Here is a 20,853-nt window from a genome sequence, read left to right as displayed (position 1 = left end):
ACTTCTGCCTGTTACGGTCTCTGTTTCACTATTCGGTTTTAACAATCCGTAAAAGGGAAGACGTAGATTATTAAGTCTAATAAACATAGAAAACAAAGCTACATGTAAGGAACTCGCCTCACAGATAATTAGAAAACTYTTTAAAATAGCTTACAACATTGAACAAAACGTGCTGAATTACCAAGAAAATCGGATAATTAGAACTCTCGGCTGTGATAACTTGTGAAACACGTGACTTGTTTTGCTTGGAGCTTCACTTTATACTATCAGAAAAAAGAAAGCAAATTCACGTACCAAAATACGTGCTGTTTTTACTCTATAAAGTAACTCTGTAATGAGATCCAACCGTCCAGCTGCTGCCGCCCCACCCGGGCCTGCTAACACCTGTCTTGCACAATTTGCATCAACAGTAGGGGCTCTGCTGGTATAACCTGTAAGGTGAGTTACACGTCCAGAGAGCCCTATTTAACAAGCTATCACATGGGTGGTAAACTAATAATAAACTATAGGAAAGTGAAACTACCAGGAAATAATCAGGTTTAGTTTTTATTATAGAAGCACTAATGACTGGAAAATGGTGCACTCAAAGATTGCCTATGCAATTCTGCTTCTGATCAGACATTATTCTATTGTATTTCGTATTTTAAATAGCAGTTTTATATGTTTAATTTAGAAAACCATGTTTGTACTTTGTATTTTTTGTGCTTAAGCTTTCATCAAACATTCAATTTTTCCCACATTGTGGGGAATTTATTGTTACATTTTTTTATGCATTTTTGTTTGGTTTGTATACATATCTTTAGAAGTTAAAAAAATCAATCAAAAATGTAAAATAAATAGATAAATTGATCTATTATGGATGAGGGAAAAACTAGGGAAACACAATTGTGGTGAGTTAACACTGTAAAAGACAAACACGAATAAAAATTTAGCAAGACACTAAAGTACCATGAATCAAACCAAAAATAGAAATATGAAGATKAACATGTTTTAGATAAAAAGTTAAATACTTGTATACAGAACAATAACATTGGTATGAATGTAAATCTTACAGCCAGACTTAGTAAATATTTTTTAGTTTTTAGTAAAAAATGTGTGTTTTTCCTATTATTATTATTATTATTATTATTATTATTATTATTATTATTATTATTATTATTATTATTATTATTATTATTATTATTTCTGAATGTGACACATTTAGGGAGTAATCAGTACCACTTTGTACTAGTCAGCAAATCTGTCCACTGCATACGGGTTTATGTGTACTGTCATGTGACCCAGACTCAGCCATCTTGTGGAAAACGAAGAGAGAGAGCCACTCAACAACACGCATACAAACCCTGAGCTGTCACAGCTACCAGAGGTAAGACAGCCAAAGTTTCATACACCAGCCAGGAATATTTATACATTTGACTTAAGTCCCATATGAAAGAGGCATGTTCTTACGGCCGGGAGCTGGTTGGGGGTGCTGTTTAAGCTATCATGTTGACTTGGCCTTTCAGCATCGAGATAGAGTGTGTTGGCGTTCGGGTTAGGTCGTGCTGGGTCCGGTACAGCTTGACGAAGAAACACCGCTGTGGATCCAGGCTGCTCGGGAGGGCCGCGTGCAGCTATTAGCTAGTCAGTTAGCATGCTAGCTTCTACGGTTAAATATATAAATTAACTTCCAGTACAGTGGTGCTCGTGTGAAATATATTAAACACATACAGATAACATTGAAATAATTATTAACGTGTAAATACCTGTGTATGACAAACGTATACTTTGCCACCCTTGGGCTAAAGAACCTTAAGCTAACGTGCTAACACAACTGGCTCTCGTGTTGGTTGGAAAAATACATTCAAGTAACAGCATGCAGCTAAAGAGTACTTTAACTTCATCTGCTAAGTTACAATTTATATATTATTGTACGCTCGGTTCTTATAACAACGTGATTGACGTCAAATAAAGTTTTCTGTTGAATTGTTGAACCTATAAACTTAACTCGCTTCTCCTGACATCGCAGTGAGGGTTATTTCTGTTTAACCTTTTAAAGCAACTTTCAGTGTTCAAACCGAGCGTAGCCCTTTATGGTTAACTGCAATCTGATGTTAAGCAGCTGGATTGGTCGCAATAGCAGATATTAAAGAACTTTCGCTTAGGAATTGAAGTTTATATCATAAACAGGAGTAATAAAATACAAATGTATCTTCTAATTCTCTGACGAACTTTGAGCTCTTCTCAAAAGTGTATTGCTCCAATCACCGAGTTGTCTTTTACCGATTTCAACAGTTTTTGTTTTAAACCGCTTCAGTCATGTCATGCAAAGTCTGTCGAAACAATTGATTTATGTAAACATTGCAAAATTAGCAAAACACATSTGTAACTTCCCATAGATGTTTCTAACTCATTTTGAGTTGGTCTATCAATTCTCTTCRAGTGGACAAATACACTTAACTAATTTGTCCAGGATTTCATATGGCAGTAGTAAACATTTGTGCCTGACATTTGAAGAAGCCTTTCATTGGAGTGCTTTGCTGTCAAGCTGATGTAATATATATAACAATTGTCAGTTCATGATTCTTTTTCAAGGAGTGAAAGCTTATTTGTTTAAGATAAGGGCACCTCTGTTATCAATTGCAGGTAGTGGACCTGCATTGCACCCAGGGAGGCTTCCTAAAATAGCAGATTGAAATCTTAAACTGTTTATGCTCTCTTGGGATGTGCCATATGTCTTGAATGGCTAAAATTCACTAAAATCAGTAAGCTGGTATTTAAACTGCTACCCAACTTGTCCTAATCTTAATAAAACTATCTGACTTTCATGAGTTCAGGAGGACTGTTAAGTTTATTTATAATGAGAAAAATATTATTGTAAATTCTCGTTCAGATAATTATCAAAGTATGGTTAATGGTTATTTTTGAATTATTGTAACTGTTATATAAACAAGATTAAAATCACTGTTATTTCTAAAACTTTATCTTGCACCGTTGTCTACACATAAATACGTTTGATTCCCAATTTTTGTACTTGATAGAAATAAATGGACAATAATCTCTTCTTTTTCTTTGCATGTTTGAAGAACGCCAAGGAAAAATGGCCGAAACCCAGACACTTAACTTTGGACCTGAATGGTAATAAAACAGACATGAATGGTTGAACATGATGACAGTCGTAATTTTTTTTGTTCTGACATGAGTATTCTTTTTGATGCTCCTGCAGCTTTCCCATACACGTTCAGTCTTGCCCACTGCTGTCTCTTGTTTTGTTTTTTGACCATTTTGCCTAACAACGTTTTCTTTTTCTGCAAGGCTCCGTGCCCTGTCTGGAGGTGGGGGCGGCGGTGGCGGTGGAAGCAGCAATGCTGTTACTTCTCCCCCACTCTCACCTGCATTGCCAAAGTATAAACTTGCAGACTATCGTTACGGGAGAGAAGAAATGTTAGCACTTTATGTAAAGGACAACAAGGCGAGTATTTTTGCAGCATCTGTATCTTTCGTTCTCTCAGTGTTGATTTACATAAAAAAAAGTTACATCCATGATGAGATGCATGTTTTCCTTAGTTTAGCATCTTTTAGAAACAAAAATGTCTTTTCCTCTCTTCCAGATCCCTATAGACCTACATGATAAGGAGTTTCTACCCATATTGCAAGAAGAACCTTTGCCACCTCTGGCACTCGTGTCTTTTACGGAGGAAGAACAGGTAGGAAAGCAATAAGAGTACTGACAAACGACGAAGACACTCACAAAATTCGGACCAGTCACGAAATAGTTTTGCAAGAAGGTGGAGGACAAAAAGTTTTTTACGTGAGAAGAAGAGGTGGACGACATGAGGCAAAATTACACGATTTTCATCATGTAACTGCAACAATGACAACTGATGTCGATGTTCTCAGCATCATTTTAAGAAAGCAATTCAGGCTTGACCTACTTTAGACCAGTTGATAATTGGGATGCTTCAATCATGTCGACTTTTAATAATAATCGATGACGTTACCTATAATAAACTTTACTTACTTTAGCTGTTTAAATTTCTTAAAATGCTAAAAGTTGCATCTCCTTTTCCCAAAATTTCTGTGTGCTGAGTTTTCCCCTGTATAGCTTTTCAGAATAGATGCATGTTTGATTTATCAACTATGTGGATCTGTGTGTGTTTTGCTTTTGGCATTGTAATTATGATGTAATTAGATTTGTATGTCTCTTTATATTTGACAAATGTTACACATTTGTGTAAAAGCTATTGAGTGCAAGGCTTTTACATTTTTGTGATATGTGTTGGACATTGTCAATTGCAATTTTTTTTTTTTTGTGAGAAAAATTTATTATTTAGGTTCATTCATAAATTAGTTAAAGATATGAGCAAAGGATCAATCTGAAGAATTTACTGTTTGCTCCCCTCTCCCCCTCCCCCTCTTTATATTTGCAGAGAAACTTTTCTATGTCTGTAAACAGCGCAGCTGTACTCCGGCTGACAGGGCGAGGCAGTGGGCCCATAGCTGGGGCGCCAAGAGGCCGAAGTACATCTAGAGGTAGAGGTAGGAATTGAACCAAGACCATACGTTGTGGTGTCAAATCTTTGTGGAATAAGTGACTTCAAGAGCAGATGTAAGACACATATTTCATTTGCTGAGCTGCTGATCTTGTGGGACTTCAGAGAGAAAATAACTGTAGATGGTTAAGATTCCTTTTGGCAGCCCATCATTTTTCCCACACTTTGAAGCACGGGGTGTAGCAGTGCCCCGCTCTAGTTGTTGTGCTTACCCGGCATACCTAAACTTCAGCTGTTTGAGCTCGTCAGTCCCTTGAAGGACTAAACTTCCTTCTAAACACAGTGATTTTTTTTTTTTTGCCACAGTTACAGGGCTTAAAGCACTTTGTCTCGGTGGTTTTCGATTTGAGAGCAGCCTGTTGGTCTGTCGCAACCTAACTTTAGTAAATGCACTGCTGACAATCAGAACTTAAGCACATGTGCTCTTGACCATTTACTAACAGTAAAATTGACTTACAGAAACTAACAAGCACCACATGTGTTCAGTTTTGCTCTGAAACTAAATGTGATTTTGAAGATTGTTTGTCACAAGCAGGAGTGGACTGGCCATCTGGCGTTTTTTTTTGTTTGTTTGTTTGTTTAGCTGTCAGGCTGCACTGTGGGACAGTCATGATCATTCTTACTTGATGTTTGTTTGTTGTTCAAAAAAAGGTGGTGGTGCAAAATCCACAAGAAAATGTTGGGGGTAGAGCAACTTCATTCACTTGATAGGTGCATGTTCCTTCTTTTTACAAAGTTAAAGAGGTCATAAGGATATATTCATGTGTTTTGGTAACATAAACAGCTTAAAGTTGTTGCTAGGCAAAGCATTTGGAACGTCAGCCTCACTTTACGTGTTCTACGTTAATTTCCCATTCATGATAAAATACTTTCTCCTACTTTCTGCACTTTTAACTTTTAGGCCGGGGAAGAGGTGATGGAGGGTTTTACCAAAGAAGTTTTGACGACGTGGAAGGTTTTGGTCGTGGAGGGAGGGAAATTCATCGCTCTCAAAGCTGGGAAGAAAGGTATTGGAACATGATTTTCTGGTGTCAAGTGTTTGTGGCAACATCAAACATTGTTTTGACCAATACAAATGTACAGTGAGATTTGTTTTTGACTGGCTTCTCCTTTTTAGTGATGACTTTTTTTCTACCAGGGGAGATAGAAGATTTGAAAAGCCAGGTCGAAAAGACCCAGGTTGGTCTAACATTTTGTAGCTCAAATAATCAATGTGTGTATCTTGGCATACAAACTGCTTCACCAACTCGTTTTTCTCTTTGCACATATCAGAAGCTGCTCCTGGGCATTTTCAGATCAATCACAGTAAGTGTGCTTCACAGAAATTCAAGTTGTTCACTGGAAATTTGGGGGGAAATTGCACGTTGCCTATTGTTTAGTTGTTTATATTATGATTCCTGTTTCATTTCTGCCTGGTCTTTTTACAGCCCGTCCGGGCACCTACGAGGACGGAGGGACGGGTCTACCCAGGAAGCACGAGTTTACGCGTTCAGAGAGTGAGAACTGGCGTACTTCTCGTGACGATCAGAACGGTGAGGATGATGAGGGGGGCTGGCGCCTGGCAGGTTCTCGTCGGGACAATGATCGGTGGTGCCCCTTGAGCCCAGGTGGGCCCTGCAGGAGCCACGTCACCTATAAATTTATCTTAGATGAATCATCTTTGATAAATGCGTTGGTGGATAATGTCCCATTTGTTTTATGACCCTGGGCTCATCATTGGGTGAAAAGTACACTTGTGTCAAAGATTATAAACTTACATGAAAATGGAGTTTTTGAATATCTTTTTGAAAGTGTAACTTTCAAAAGTGGAATAATATTCCACTACTAACATAAAACAAAAGTAACCAGCAGAGTTACTGTTTACTGTGAATGAGAACTGATAAGGATTTAGCGATACAGATTCAATTAGCATTCTCACTTAGCAATCCGGTTCCTTATTGATTCTCTAAGTGACTCTCCTTAAGTTAGGAAAATAAACTCTTAAATTAAAATGTGCCATTTTGTATTTGATTAAAAAAACCTACCTCAAAAAATAAAAAAGTAAAAATGAGCTTTTTAACATGAAATGCAACTACTAGCACAGTGCGGTTTTTATGCAGACAAATTTGCACGTTAGCCTCATCACGAAGGATTTTATTTAAGACTTAACTGTGAAAAACACTCTGAGATGTTATTTATTATTGTACTTGTCTTTGCTGAAGAGATAGCTAAAAGTGAGCGAGAGCTTACCTCTGTTCCAGTTCTTGCCATGGAAAAATATCTGTAGTTATCACCAAGATTTTGTTGCCCTTACATTATCACAAAATGCACACAGCATATGGACGAAACCCTCCAGTTTTATTAACTTTATTTTAGTTTAAACATATGATTGGTAGTTGTTGTTTTTTTTTGTGTGATTGCGTTACATTTTTCCTAGATGGGCCTCGGTCTGCAGGGTGGCGGGAACATCCAGACCAACGTCGGCGCTTCCCATTTGACGCCAGAGAAGAGGAGCGCGGCTACAGGAGACCAAGGTCAGGCAGCGGCAGCCTGGAGGACGAGCGAGACAGCTTACCAGAGTGGTGTCTGGAGGACGCAGATGAAGAAGCTGGAACGTTTGATTCTTCAGGAGCTTTTCTTTCTCTAAAGGTAAGATATGAAAAACACATATTTACTTCCTGTCATTTCACATTTGAAAATAAATTGTCATCATTGAGATTTCTGGGATGATGCTGGTGTCAACTTTTGTTTAAATATTCTCTCTTTTGCTATCAGAAAGCGTCAAAGGAACCAATCCCAGAAGAAGCAGAGCTCGACTTCAGACCTTTGGAAGAGTGTGACGAAGGTCTGGAGGAGGAAGATATTTTACCCAGGGAGACCAAAGAGACAGAGAAAGAAGCCAAAAGAGAACCTCATCGAAAAGGTCAGCAAAAATAATCATCATTTCAGGTTTAGTTTTGCTTTTACATTAATCGGTGCATCTAAATAGAAATCAGCAAGAAATTAACTTATTTCGAAATGAAGTCTTTCTTTAAAACAAAATTTATCTTCTGATGCTACAATTTGTTCTTATAAAAAAAAAAAAACATCTGTCTGAATTGTTGTTTTGATTTGAGAAACTTAAACCAGAAGTTTAAAGGGTGAGAGAACAAAAAGCTGCTCTTTTGAGCCGGCTCAAGTCGACCCAGCCGGTGTTGTTATAAAGTCTCTGTTGCTGGAAGAAAAAATAAACCAACTTCTCCACCTTACCTCTTGTCTGCTCTGATTTCTTTCATCTGAGCGAAACGAGAGCCCTTTTTTCTGCCGAAAAACTTTTGTTTTGGTCCAAAACAAAAGTTAAAAATATCTGAAATGGAAAACAGATTAATTCATTTTTGTGAATCTGTGCGTCTTTTAATTGTTTCAGACTCGGCCAGAAGGTCAGAAGACGGTGCGTCTCTTGGTCCAGCCGTGGCTTCAGCAGTCTCAGAGTCGCAGCCCCCTCCTCAGAATTTGTCTCCAAACCATCCCAGCAGAACAGACGAGACCGAACGACCAGCTGAGCGCCACCCGCCCCTGGAGCTCCCACCAGAGCCCTGCAAAGCACCGCTTCGTATTCCCATGTCTAGTAGCATCCTGGAGTCGCATGCCATGGCCCACATTTCCACCACCCTGCCCGGTGGGACTTTATTTCCTATCGAAAATAAACTGCTTTCTGCACGCACCCTGCAACTGACACTTTCTGCTTATGTCTGTTTCATGCAGAGGTTTCTGTTCCGTCATCCACTGTTCATCTACCACAGCAAAAACCCATTGAAATCCCTGTGGCAATAAACAATGCTTTACCCTACACATCAAATATAATAGTACCTATAAGCAGAATCACCACGGTGACGCATGACACTGATGAAGATGAGGGTCTGAAACACTTTGAACAAGTAAGTTTCCACAAATTCTGCTGGAAGTTGTCATCAGATACTGTTCTGAATAATGTCACTACAGATGTACATATTTTTGGCTGAGTTAAAATGATATATCCTTTTCTAGGAGGCAGAAAAGATGGTAGCATACCTCCAGGACAGCGGGGTGGATGATGACAGACTTGCAGCAAAGACTTCAGAGAAGCCTAAGCCTGCGGGCCTGCCACTTACCCATGAAGCCGCTCTCAAGTGGTTTTACAAAGATCCACAGGGGGAGATACAGGGTGAGAAGGCAGGGAGATCAATGTGCTCTACATTTCAACGTCACATTCTTTCTCGAAACATGTCTCATTTGGACACTCCCCTCCCTCACTTTTACATCCTCAGGTCCGTTCAGCAATCACGAGATGTCTGACTGGTTTCAGGCTGGTTACTTCACCATGTCTCTGTTGGTCAAAAGAGGCTGTGATGAAGTGTTCCAACCTTTGGGAGAGATGATGAAGATTTGGGGGAGGGTGCCCTTTACTCCAGGCCCTGCACCGCCACCACTACAAGTAGGAACCCCTTCAAAATCCAAGTGACTCTCTGATGTTTTACAACGTTTGGGAAGTGATAACTTGAAGCCCGAGTTACAGCACGCAGAAATAAGGGATCGAATCAGCTGTTTTTCTCGAACAGTCAAGCTGAGAGGAAATTTTCATTACCAACCTGGGAGCTAAATATAGATTATGTGCTTGATTTCTCGTCAGGCATTATTAGCTGCTTTGTTCACAGATATTTGACCTTTTCATTCTGCCAGTTATTCTTAGCCACAATTGAATTGACTTGAAATGTTTTCTATTGTTTCTGACAAATACAAATGCTCTCTGCAGCTCCTCTGGATTTTTATAAATGTTTACAAATGAAGGCTGATAGTATCTTGTAAACTAATATTTTATGCATCGCTGTCAGAGGCTGTTATGCTTAGAACTCCAGAACAAACAATGGGTGGTTTCAACATAGAGCTTGCTGGGGAACAAGAGTTTCCAGGAACTTAATTATGCAGCTCTGTGGTGAGTCTAATGTTAAAACAGTTTGATTTGCTTGAAGGCTTTTCAGGTTTCGTTTTCTTTACTAGTACCAGATGGTGACCTGTAGATGGCATTAGAGTACACCAAATTTCCCAATATATTTTTATGAAGCAACATTGTTTTGAATTTACTGTTGTCCCGTGATGTTTTTAAAGGTATTTGGTTACATTTTTCTTAGCTTGAGAGTTTGAAATATTTCCTGAAAGTGTAATATTGATGGTAGAAATTAAAACAATGTAGTTTAATCTTCACATAAGGCCTTTGCTTTGATCTCAATCAGAGCATGCAACATTTTAGGCTTTCTAAGGAACATGTTAGGATTGCAAATAAGTCATTTATTTGATTTATTTATTTATGTGACACTGCTGTGATCCGTTCTTAGTTGATCCTTCTCTGTGTTGCAGGCTGATGGTGACCAGGAGAGGTTAAAGAGACAGCAGGAGCTCACTGCTCTCAACCTTTACCAGCTGCAGCAGCTGCAATATCAATACCTCCTCAGGTATGTTAGACTCTCTCTGCAAACAAGCAAATTTGTTGTGTTATCTTTCTCTACACAAACGTCTATTTCATTTTAAACCATCCAAACTATAGAACAGTGTGTGAAACAGAGAGGGTTCCCAGTTATTGAGTGGGTTAAGTGAGCATAGTACTTGTTGGGCCTTGTCTGACTTTAATTGTAGGCACACACTGCCTTTTCTTGTCATGTCCCTCCTGCTTCCAAACTCTCAACTACACAAGCCAAATGAAGCTCGTCTCTGGATTAGAACTTGCTCAACATAATGTAGTTGAATCCTTGACCATCACATGTTAAGTTATTCAGTTCCTGACTTTGTTTCCTCTTTCTTTTTGTCTATTGTTTTGCTCCTGAACAGGCAACAGTATGCCCAGGCGTTGGCGCAGCAGAAAACTTTAGTGCTCAACTCGGCTCCTCTCCAACAGCAGCAGCAGCACCAACAGCAGATCAACATGCTTCTGCAGCAATACCAGGCTCTAAAGATAAGGTTTGGAGCAATTAGTTAAAAAAAAAAACATTTTGGCAACACTTTGAAGGGGTGTAAAAAGTTGCATTAAAAGTGTCAACTTTGCATTATAAGTGTCATTATTTACCAAATGACACTTCATGACAACAGAAGATTCCATCATGTTTGATGTCTTAWGCAGACCCCTTCAAATACAGTGCTACCAACATTTTCAACTCCCTTGCTCCAAGTCCATATTTAACTTATGTTCTTCTGTTTGATATCTGGAAAACATAACATTGCGATACTGTTAAATATCATATAATCTATAGTATAGATTATGTTTAACCTACATTTTCCTCCTCACTCTTTCTTTATCATTACAACACCTTCACTGTTCTCCTGCGCTTTCTGATCTCACTCAATAAGACTTAATATCAAGTGTTTGTGTAAAGAACTGTTAATATATGTGCTCAAATGCAAAGTTTTATTTAACACACGACCCCTGAAATACTGTAGCCTACTAAATATTGCAACCAAAAAGCCGTTTGTAATTGCAATATTTCACACGTTGACATTAAGATAACCATTGGGATTTACATGTCTGGCACAATTTCCAATAGCAGTGTATTAATTTCCTCTTTTGTTGTCTGTGTTTCTGTAGTGCTTCTGACAGTCTTCTACCTCCTGTTACCCGATCCCTGCCAGTCCCTGACTCGGGTTCGGTGTGGGAAATGCAGAATCCCTCTTCTCAGGCCTCCTGCACACCAAACCTTCAACAGGCTGCTACAAGCAGTGAGTTTCTGCTTTTGGCGTTCGGCTGCATTTGCTGTTGCAGAAACAAATCAGTTACATGGATGATTTTTTTTATTACTTGCACACAGCTTGGGAAGGCAGCAGTGTATGGGATTTGCCTATAGACTCAGTGGCACAAGCTCCAACTATTGAGCAGATGCAGCAGTTTGAGAAGGCAAGGTCTGCAAAGGTAAGCATCACCTCATCAAACTTTAGTTGTTCTTTCTGGCATTTAAAGATTCCTCAGTGTTACATTTAGGCCAACATGGTTTTTCCCAAGATGTACTATTTTGGAAAATGAAATGACACTAATGTACATTTCACAGCTTCTTTACTCAATATATTCCAGATAATGTTTTCCTACACAAAGGTGTAGATAATTCTGCTGACTAAATGCTGACTCTTGAGCAAAATGACATTAAGCAGCAAAATATTTCTTACATTAAACCACTTGCATGATCTGGACTGGAGCAAGGTTTCAGCTTATGTGTGTGCCTGCACAAAATAAGTGAATATTTGATCAAGCTGATTTTTTTTTTTTTTATTATTTTGCTAATAATGGCTGAATGTTAAGTGTATTTCTCCTTACAGTCAGTCATTGTGAAGTAGTTATTTAGAAAGGGACAATGTATAGATCAAACATAAATGTCACCACAAGCCAAAATCTAGAAGCACTTTTTAAAGAAGGAAGCTCGTTGCTCCAAAACCATAACAATGCAGCTGCTCTCCATGCCGGGGTTTTCCGTGCCTTTTCGGTTCCGTTCATTGTATCATTGGTGCCCAATGAATTCACATATGGACCAGTGGTGATCCAAGAGTCTGTCTTGGATCACCTGCACCAAGTCTGTGGTTTATCAGTCCTTTTAGGATATTGCAATGTTTTTTTTTTTAATTATTATTATTGTTTCTGCAGCCTAAAATGACTCATTTCACAGCATCTGTTTTTCAACAAGTTGCATCAAATTTCTTTTGAAGCTTTATTTTGTGCCATAGATGGTCTTGCAAAAAAGTTTAATTGCTGCACATAACCTTCCCAAAAAAGACAAGATTTGAAAGTGCCAAACATTAACTATGTTAAGTGCAAAGGAAGACTTCAATATTGGTCATTCAAGTTACCATAGACTGTATACACAATATAAACAAAACCTACAGAACATCTTTAGAATGTTGGGCAAAAAAAGGCTAATATTACCATTTGCCATCACACATTTAACTTCCTGTCACGAAACAGGAAGTTAAATTAAAAGGGGCCTAAGAGGACTGGTAAAAAAATATTAGTGGAGTTGCAGTGATTTATCAGAAAATAAGGAAATGCAGAAAACGTTGGTCAGATTTGCAGAAAAGTTGTGATGACAGGGGAAAATTGAAAGTCTACACAAAATATGTGAATGTTTTGTGAATTTACTTTAATAGTTGCGATTGCACCTTCCTAGAGGGTCAGGTGTATGGCCAACAGAGAAGGTGTTGATCATTACCTTCGATATGATCTACTCAAATTTTTTAATGAGCTTTGATTGTACCGATGTTTAACTGATATTCAAATACATAGTTGGAGCTGGAGAGACGGGAGTCAGAGTTAAGAGCAAAACGGGAGGAAGAAGAAAGGAAACGTTTGGAAGAGGCTCTCAGGGCTCGACAGGAGGAGGAAAGGAAGCGGTTGGAAGAGGAGGAACTGGCTCGGCAAAAACAGGTGGCGCAATTTAACCGTCTATTCAAATTGAGTAAGGTCTAGGAATAACTTTTTTTTAATGGCACTGACTTAATATTGTATCTTTAGGAAGAGGCGCTGAGGCTACAAAGAGAACAAGAGGAGGCACAACGCAGGCAAAAAGAAGAGGAGGAGAGGAAGGCGCAGGAGGAAGCTCTCCGAAGATTGGAGGAAAGACGGCGGGAAGAAGAGGAGAAAAAGAAACGGGAAGAGTTTCTTCGGAAACAGGTAAATAAATAAATTCTCAAAGCAGTGATTTCCATAAAAATGCTTCAATAAACGCAGTTCTCTCTTCATCAGGAAGAGGAGCGCAGAAAGCAAGAAGAACTGGAGGGGTTGAGAAGGCGCGAGGAGGAGAAGAGGCGAGTGGAGGAGGAGGCCGCTGCTGCAGCTCTTGCACAGCAACAGGAGGAGCAAAAACGAAGAGAGCAGGAGGCCCAAAGACAGCAGGAGCTGCAGAGACAGAGGCAACAGCAACAAGAGGCCCTCAGAAGACTGCAGCAGCAGCAGCAACAGCAGCAGCAGCTCGCACAGATGAAGGTAAGGACTCACTGCCAACATTAGGTGTCAAAAACTGAACAAAATGGACCCAAATGTTGAGAAAACCTTTTGTCCTGGTTTGCAGCTTCCATCATCTTCTAAGTGGGGACAGCAGTCAGCCAACCACAACCACACACAAAATGCCTTGTCACTGGCCGAGATCCAGAAACTAGAGGAGGAGCGAGAACGACAGGCATGCGAGGAGGTAAGACCCACGATGATGTTACACTCTACCTCCTTTTTTTGTAATTCTCTACATTTTTAGCTTGAAATGAATGTTACCTTTAACTTACACTCTCAAAACAAACTGTTGTCTTTTTCGCTTTGTTTCTCCCAGTCAGAGAGATTAGTGATTGGCAGCTCAGTGTAATACAGGTAAAGAAAGGTGGAAGCGCATTGGATCAAAACATGAGTAATATATTCATGAGGAATGCAACACTATTGAGATTTGGGCTGATATTTGCATTGCTGTTATGGATAGTAATATAATCTTTTGAGACTATGAAAAAGGACCACCCAGCTGATAACGCTTATCTGCTTTAGTCAAACTCCCCACTTGTCTTCGCTCYGTCACTATTGCTGACTTATGACCAAACAAATACCTCCTTCCCTCCTCAAATGGCAACAAAATGGAAATGAAACATTGGGTATTAATTTCAGTCATGGGACTGAAAATACGAGGCCTATTATGATGCGTCTCTCCGGCTACAGGGGGAAAAGATTTAGAAAAGTCAGAAATGACCTAAAAATCTCTCAGAGCGATGCATCACTCTTGAAATTATGATATTGAAGTGTGATTAAACGTTTATTGATCTGTAAAAAGCCCGACCTGCTGATTCAGATTTATTTATTTTTTTGTCTGAAATGTTGCAAAAATTTAGCAAGACAGTCATTGATTGAGTTGCTAACAGTGGGACGACTATTATTAGCTGGAAATGTGCCGACGTGGGAGGCTGTGGTCGCTGCTGCACAAAAAGTTGATCACCAGGTTTACTTGAATCAGAAACTCGCTGTGATCATCTCAGACTGTGGAAGCAGAGCGACGTCTCAATTTATCGAGTAATAAATTAATTTCATGTGTGACCTATCCTTGCTAAAAACACTTATGTGGTCTTCTCACCTTTACAGCAGCGACGTCAGCAGCAAGAGCTCCTAAAGCAGCAGCAACAGCAGGCGCTACAACAAGCCCAGCAGTCGCATGCCAAGCTCTCTGGTTGGGGTAACGTAGCCAAGCAACCCGTTATCACCAAGTCGTTGCTGGAGATTCAGAGGGAGGAGGCCCAGCAGATGAAGCAGCGGAAGGAGCAGCCACACCAACAACATCCCACCGTCACTCAGCAGACCCGAACTCAAAACAGAACCGTATGTAACACCAAGCTTTAGTTAGTGGCGTCTTCAGTGCCTCTTTCTGTACTGAGGTCAAGTACTAAATTGATCTCTCCATGTATGTTTCACCACACTGACATTGCAGTCAAAGGTCTGTGATCATCAATCAATTTTGTTTGGATAATAATAGGGCTGCCGTAATCAGAAAAATGTTATTTGTTAATATTGAATAACACAGATTAATTGAACTATTATTTTGACCTCAGAGCCTCTYTCCAACGGAGGCTCTTAAGTCTCGCTTGTTGTTCATCGCACGAGTGATGAACAACAGTGAAAGAGAAGTTTTCTACAACAGCAGAAACAAACACCAACAAACAGACGGCACCAAAAGTATCAAATTTTTCAACTTTCTCGTGTTGCGTCATTAGTCCATGTATGCGCATCCACATGTAGAAGCTCGAAATTTCACATGCGCGATTTACACCGGTTRCTCGACTGGATGAGGATAAGCAAACGTACAAGTTCCACAAGAAATGGATGGAGAGGAAGAAAATGACTTCACTTAAACCTACTTGAATATAAAAACCTTGAAAAATGAGAATCTTCAGACAAAGCGTGAAACGTTTTTAGAAAATATGCATACAGTGAGTGGAGGTTTTTGGTATAGGATGAGTCGTTACGCAGGGCGGCATCAAAAAGGGGCAAAGCACCTAGAAACTAGAACTTTAAATGTATCTTTTCTGTCAGTTGTACCCTGAACAAGTTTACTACTATTTGTATGCTTGTGTAGTGAAGTTAGTTTTCCTTACCTGCTGTTGAGTACTAGGAATCTACATTACCTGCTTTCTGCAGCCAAATAAAGCATGTAGTTTCTTGGATTTTAATTGGTTGGAATGCGACAAGAGGGGCTTGCAAAACTGCGTGCACACTTGTATTTCAAGTTTACAAATTTAGTCATAGTGATTAATCACAGTCCCAAAGTGTGATTACTCTGACAAAATTTGTTAATCGTTTCATAGATAGCGGTAGTTAATATTTCATGCTATTTGTCATAACTTCACTTAGTTATGACAAATAACTGCTTTGAAGTAGCAGTTAATGGAAATTGGGTTTCCCTGTAATTTCCTCCAGCAGATTAAAATCATGGGTGTTTGTTGCTTCACACTTGGCGCATGTCTCCATGTTTGTAGCAGTTTGTGGTGTTTGTCAGACGGAAAGAGCATGAAGGTTGTTTAAATATGAACATGGAGGTAATTATTTTTGCCAAGTGATACACAGAAATCCAAAGCCAACTCATAACCTCTCACCTCTGAAGTCAGACATTGTTATAGCTAGAATTGTGTTAGAGAGTCACTCCACGCATAGGTTTGTCTTCTGCTGCCAGTTGTTGAATGCAGGCAGATTTTATCATCCGTTTCTCAAAATTAGAACTCTGAAGCTGTGCGCCTCAGATAAAGGTGTAAAAATTAAAAAGGTACGCTTCACCTTTTAATGTTTTTTTTTTTCTCAGCATATTGTGCACCAGGGTCAAACAAAGGGTTGAGTTCAAATGTAGGTCAGTCAGGTTTTCAGATGAAAACTCTCAGGATTTTGAGTACAGCAAAATAGATTATTATTTGGCACTTACAGGATCTGAGCCAACTTATTCAGACCTTTCTTTAAAATGTAAAGGAAAAAATCTGAAAATATTTTAAAGGTTTATTGCTGGTGACTTTGCACGTTTCTAAAAAGTGGCTCTGGCAGTCATCACCTCCTGCTTTTAGCCTCAGACAACTTTGTGAAAATATGACATGAAATGTGAGATTCATGTTGAAAAATCATTGTTGACCTTAAAGCACCGTGTCTCTTCACAGACGTCGCTGAGTAACTCGGTTTGGGGGTCTGTTAATACCAGCACCAACTGGGGCTCYGACTCCAGCAGCATCTGGGGCGATACCCAGAATTCAAACATGGGCTTCTGGGATGAGGCCATAAAGGAGGCCGTCCAGCAGCCTCCCCCGACCAAAAAAGGCAACACCCAGAAGAACAACAAAGGCAACGCCAACCTCAGGTATTTGTTTAGGATGCCAAATTAAAACATTGTCTTAGTCAGAGCTTGTGGTGGGAAAACATGACTGATTATTTGAAAGATATGAGTAATACACACTTCTCACGGTGACGGTTAATACGACAGTAACCCGATGTTCTTTTGTCCTCTCCATTAAGTAACTCTATGAGTGGGCGAGCCAGTAAGAAGGCTGACGAGGAGGAGAAGCTGCTAAAGTTGTTCCAGGGTGTCAGCAAGAGCCAGCAGGACACATTTATGCAGTGGTGTGAGCAAACCCTGCACTCGCTCAACACAGCCAACAATCTGGATGGTAAACCCCAGTTTATTTCTTWCAGGAAAGACCTGATGATGCGCCGCTCCTGGTGGCCTGAGTGACGGATAATTGTGCAATTTGTCTTCCTGCCAGTTCCAACGTTTGCATCCTTCCTGAAGGAATTGGATTCTCCTTATGAGGTGCATGACTACGTCAGGGCCTATTTGGGGGACACTCCTGAGTCCAAGGACTTTGCCAAGCAGTTCCTGGAACGTCGTGCCAAACAGAACGCTAATCAACAGAAACAGTTGCTGCCGAAGCAACAGCAAGCCAAGCAGCAGCAGCAGCAGCAGGTAGAAAAGCCTAAACATTTCTTTTTTAATGTTCCAATAACCCAACAGTTTCATTTTGTCTTTTGGTTTCGAGTTACAGACGAATTGTCTTATAATCGGGTCAAAATCTGACTTAATCAAACATCTTTGTCTGAGAATAGTTACTCATTCAGGGTGACACATTTCAAAGGACTAAAGCGGCCGTGTTCAGCTAAAATAAGCGTTGCATGCTAAATTTATTTTATTTATTTATTTTTTGCAGTGTCTCATTATAAAAAACCTAAATAAGTAATTCAGATAAATAGATTATTGTTTTTCAGTCCTGAACAGTTTTAATGTTGTTTTTATTGTTTTAAAATCTGACTCCTACTAGATGTATTTTTATTTTTATTTTAGTTTTTTATATTGATCTGTTTTTCTCACTTTACTATGAACTTTACACATATTTTTTCCAGTCTGGTTGAGTTGCAGCAGAACTGGAAAATGTTCTTAATCTTAAGGAGTCTCAACCTAAACATTTTTCAGACCCACATAGCTGATGTTGTTTCTCGCATGTTGGAACATCCAAATGACAGGAAACTGAAATATTAACTAAACCCAACATTTTAATATAAGCTTTGTTATGGAAAAAAATTTATTTATCCAAACAAGATGGGAGCTCCAATACAGTCGTCCAGGTCAAAGTAAAAAGCTAATCAGAAAGAGTCGGCACATTTATTTAACATTTTTTGTTGACAAGTGATTTTTTAGTCAGAGGTGGAGCAGCCTTTCATGCAGACGTCTGTCTGAATTAAGCAAAGGTTAAGGAGGTTCAATTTGTAATTTTAAGGCACCTGCAGGGTAATGATTGGGATCTCGTTAGTCTGATGTTCTGTTTCTACTCGAGGACTCTGTGTGGGGTGGAATGGGATCTTCAGCCATCTACCAATCCAACCATTCAAGTGGCCAGCAGCAACGATTTGAGACGGTCACCTCAGGGAAGAAGAAAAAGAAGCAGAAAATGGTCCGAGCAGACCCAAGCCTTTTAGGTGAGTTCAAACATCCAGCTATTAAATTAACAAAGCGTCTCGGTTTTATCGCCATTGTGTACTAAGTCTTCTATTCTTTTTTTTTTTTCCCAATGTTAGGTTTTTCTGTGAATGCATCATCTGAGAGGTTGAATATGGGGGAAATCGAAACCTTGGAGGACTTTTAAGGGACTGCAGCCGAGCAAATCCCAGTGACTGTATCCAGTTTGAACAGCAGCTGTTTTACCTAAACCCCCAGCCCTCCCTGTTTTCAAAAAAATGTTTTTTTTTTGTTGTTTCCCATCAATCATTTTCCCCATTACAGTTTTTTTTTTGTTTTTCGCGTCTTGCAAACTGACCTATAGCTGGAGCAAACTGGAGAATGAACCGTCTGCCAGGCCAAATCGGCACTCTTCAGAGTCGTTGATCTCTTCTGGCTTCAGTTTGATTTGGAAACGCTTCTCACAAAAACTCAGAGATGACAAATTTGGCCTCTATAGTATGTGGATTTTGTTTTAGGAGTGGATATTTGGGTTTCATAATATGTTAAAGGATAAAAAAAATACTTTTGTTTTATTTATTAAAAGCCCCCACTTCACCCCCTCCCCCTATCCACCCTCTCTTCTCCCTTTAATTGTTCGGCTGGTTGTTCATGGATACTAACGGCGAAGTAGAGCCCAAGGATTCATGCCCACTTATGTCCTGTTTTAAGGACATGTTCAAAAGTTCCAACTAGTTATCTATTTCTTGTAAAATACTAGGCTGTTAAAAGAATAAACTTTCAATTCTGCATCTGTATTATAATATATGAGAAGGATCTGCTGGAGTCATACTTTTTTATTGCAGTATGGAATAATAAAACAGTCTTATGTTTGGGCTGTTCACATCTGTGTCTGAACGATTCAGTGAAACCACAAAATGTGCAAATCACCACACTACAATACATGACTTTTATAAGGAAAATGGGAATAAATGTCTCGCTACTGGTAATTATACACAGATACTGCTACAAGTTATTTCGGTCTCATTAAAAATAAGCATAATTCATCGCTCTCAACTTTAAAAATCTGTCTGAAGTTTTAAGTTCTCCTTGGTTGGGGACCTAATTGCAAACCTCATGAAAGAAAAAAATTATATATTTTATGAGTATATTAAAAATCCTTAATAAACCATTAGTTATTAAAACCAATGTAATTAAGCAGGCAAACATCAAATCACATCTGGAGGAAATTTGAAAGATTGGAGAACAATCATACACAGCTTCTTGCAGTGATTAAAGATTTAACTATCAAATGGCCACTTCCTCTGGAAATGTAAATAATTTCACCTTTTYTTTTTGGAAAAGTAAAAGAATTCACCAGAGGAAGACCTTCACGGTCTGATGGCTGAAAAATCGGCTTGAGATAAGTCGGGACTTCTGACTCGTAGCCTTCGGTCTCATTGAGTCAAATGAACCGGACCGGGTCCCTTGACCTGCGGTTCTGAATGTCCCACTCCTCAGCTCAGTGGGCGGAGAATCTCTGCATGACATTTGTTCCACCCGACCTCAAGGCCGCCATTCCAGGGACACAAAGAATGTTTTCATCTCAACACAGGTGTTGAAGGTTCCTCAGTTTTTCTCCTTGGACTCGCAGGCAGTCCAAAGACTATGTTGCTGTCATGTTGAAGAAGATTTGGTGAATAAAACCAACACAACTTCTCTACTGTGCAGAAGTAAGACTGAAGGTTAACATCAACGCTGCTGTGTAGTGGTACACAGTTGAAGGCATGAAGTTACTTTTCTGATTTCATTTGATTTGAAGGGATATTGATCTTAGAGTATCTAAGCTTCGGATTTTAAAGACGGTAACTTCAAAATAATTCTCAAAACATTTTTTGTACATTGCATTTAGCAATAAGAAACATTTTTTGAAATCCTGACCTAATATAGGAGAGATTTAAGGTCATTTGCCATCAGATTGGAATGACAACTTGTCTTTTTGCACAACGTATGTAAATATTTTAACTATATATAAATGGGGGTTGTGTAATATTTAATTAGTTATGAAGTTGAAAATGCTTTTCCATATTTAACTTTTTTTTTAAAACATTAACCGGCTACTTGCTTCAGATGACATTTCTCTTCTGACATTTATTGTCACTGACGGTTTGTTTCCACACCTAAGATTAGATTTTGGGCGTTAAACCACAATGCATTGTCACAAACAGCTGATAACGTCTTAGGAAGTAAAACTAGCGTGTCCATTGGGTTGCTTATAGCAGAGGAAAGGAAAACCACCGACTAACATGCACTCTGTTGTACCAACGGGGAAACAAATCTCTAGTCTGCTGACGCCTAAAAGCTAATGCAAAAATGGAGAAGCGGTGTATTTCTGTAGAAAAGAGTGGCATCGTTTCCCAAAATAA

General features: G+C 39.3%; 1 protein-coding gene across 5 annotated transcripts; it reads left to right on the top strand.

The window, feature by feature from the left end:
• The first annotated feature begins 419 nt into the window (after positions 1 to 419).
• Positions 420 to 19,331, top strand: gigyf2 (GRB10 interacting GYF protein 2). Of its 5 annotated transcripts, none has more exons than XM_008434117.2 (30): positions 420 to 438; positions 1,285 to 1,366; positions 3,066 to 3,117; positions 3,295 to 3,451; positions 3,591 to 3,686; positions 4,410 to 4,518; positions 5,434 to 5,539; positions 5,671 to 5,711; positions 5,805 to 5,837; positions 5,960 to 6,064; positions 6,949 to 7,160; positions 7,287 to 7,434; positions 7,918 to 8,169; positions 8,256 to 8,428; positions 8,538 to 8,694; positions 8,798 to 8,964; positions 9,885 to 9,979; positions 10,353 to 10,481; positions 11,104 to 11,234; positions 11,324 to 11,424; positions 12,784 to 12,924; positions 13,012 to 13,170; positions 13,228 to 13,482; positions 13,568 to 13,687; positions 14,611 to 14,844; positions 16,662 to 16,858; positions 17,014 to 17,165; positions 17,262 to 17,461; positions 18,327 to 18,468; positions 18,568 to 19,331. In XM_008434117.2, exons 3-30 carry the CDS (start codon positions 3,080 to 3,082, stop codon positions 18,633 to 18,635), a joined length of 3,918 nt encoding a protein of 1,305 aa, XP_008432339.1. In that variant the 5' UTR covers positions 420 to 438; positions 1,285 to 1,366; positions 3,066 to 3,079; the 3' UTR covers positions 18,636 to 19,331. The 5 variants fall into 5 exon arrangements, with proteins under 5 accessions (XP_008432339.1, XP_008432338.1, XP_008432336.1 ...); XM_008434116.2 differs by having other exon boundaries at positions 5,650 to 5,711; positions 6,967 to 7,160; XM_008434114.2 differs by having other exon boundaries at positions 5,650 to 5,711.
• The last annotated feature ends 1,522 nt before the right edge of the window (positions 19,332 to 20,853 follow it).

This window comes from Poecilia reticulata, linkage group LG17, assembly GCF_000633615.1.
Source record: "Poecilia reticulata strain Guanapo linkage group LG17, Guppy_female_1.0+MT, whole genome shotgun sequence".
NCBI lineage: Eukaryota > Metazoa > Chordata > Actinopteri > Cyprinodontiformes > Poeciliidae > Poecilia > Poecilia reticulata.
This window is presented reverse-complemented; position numbering and strand designations above follow the sequence as displayed.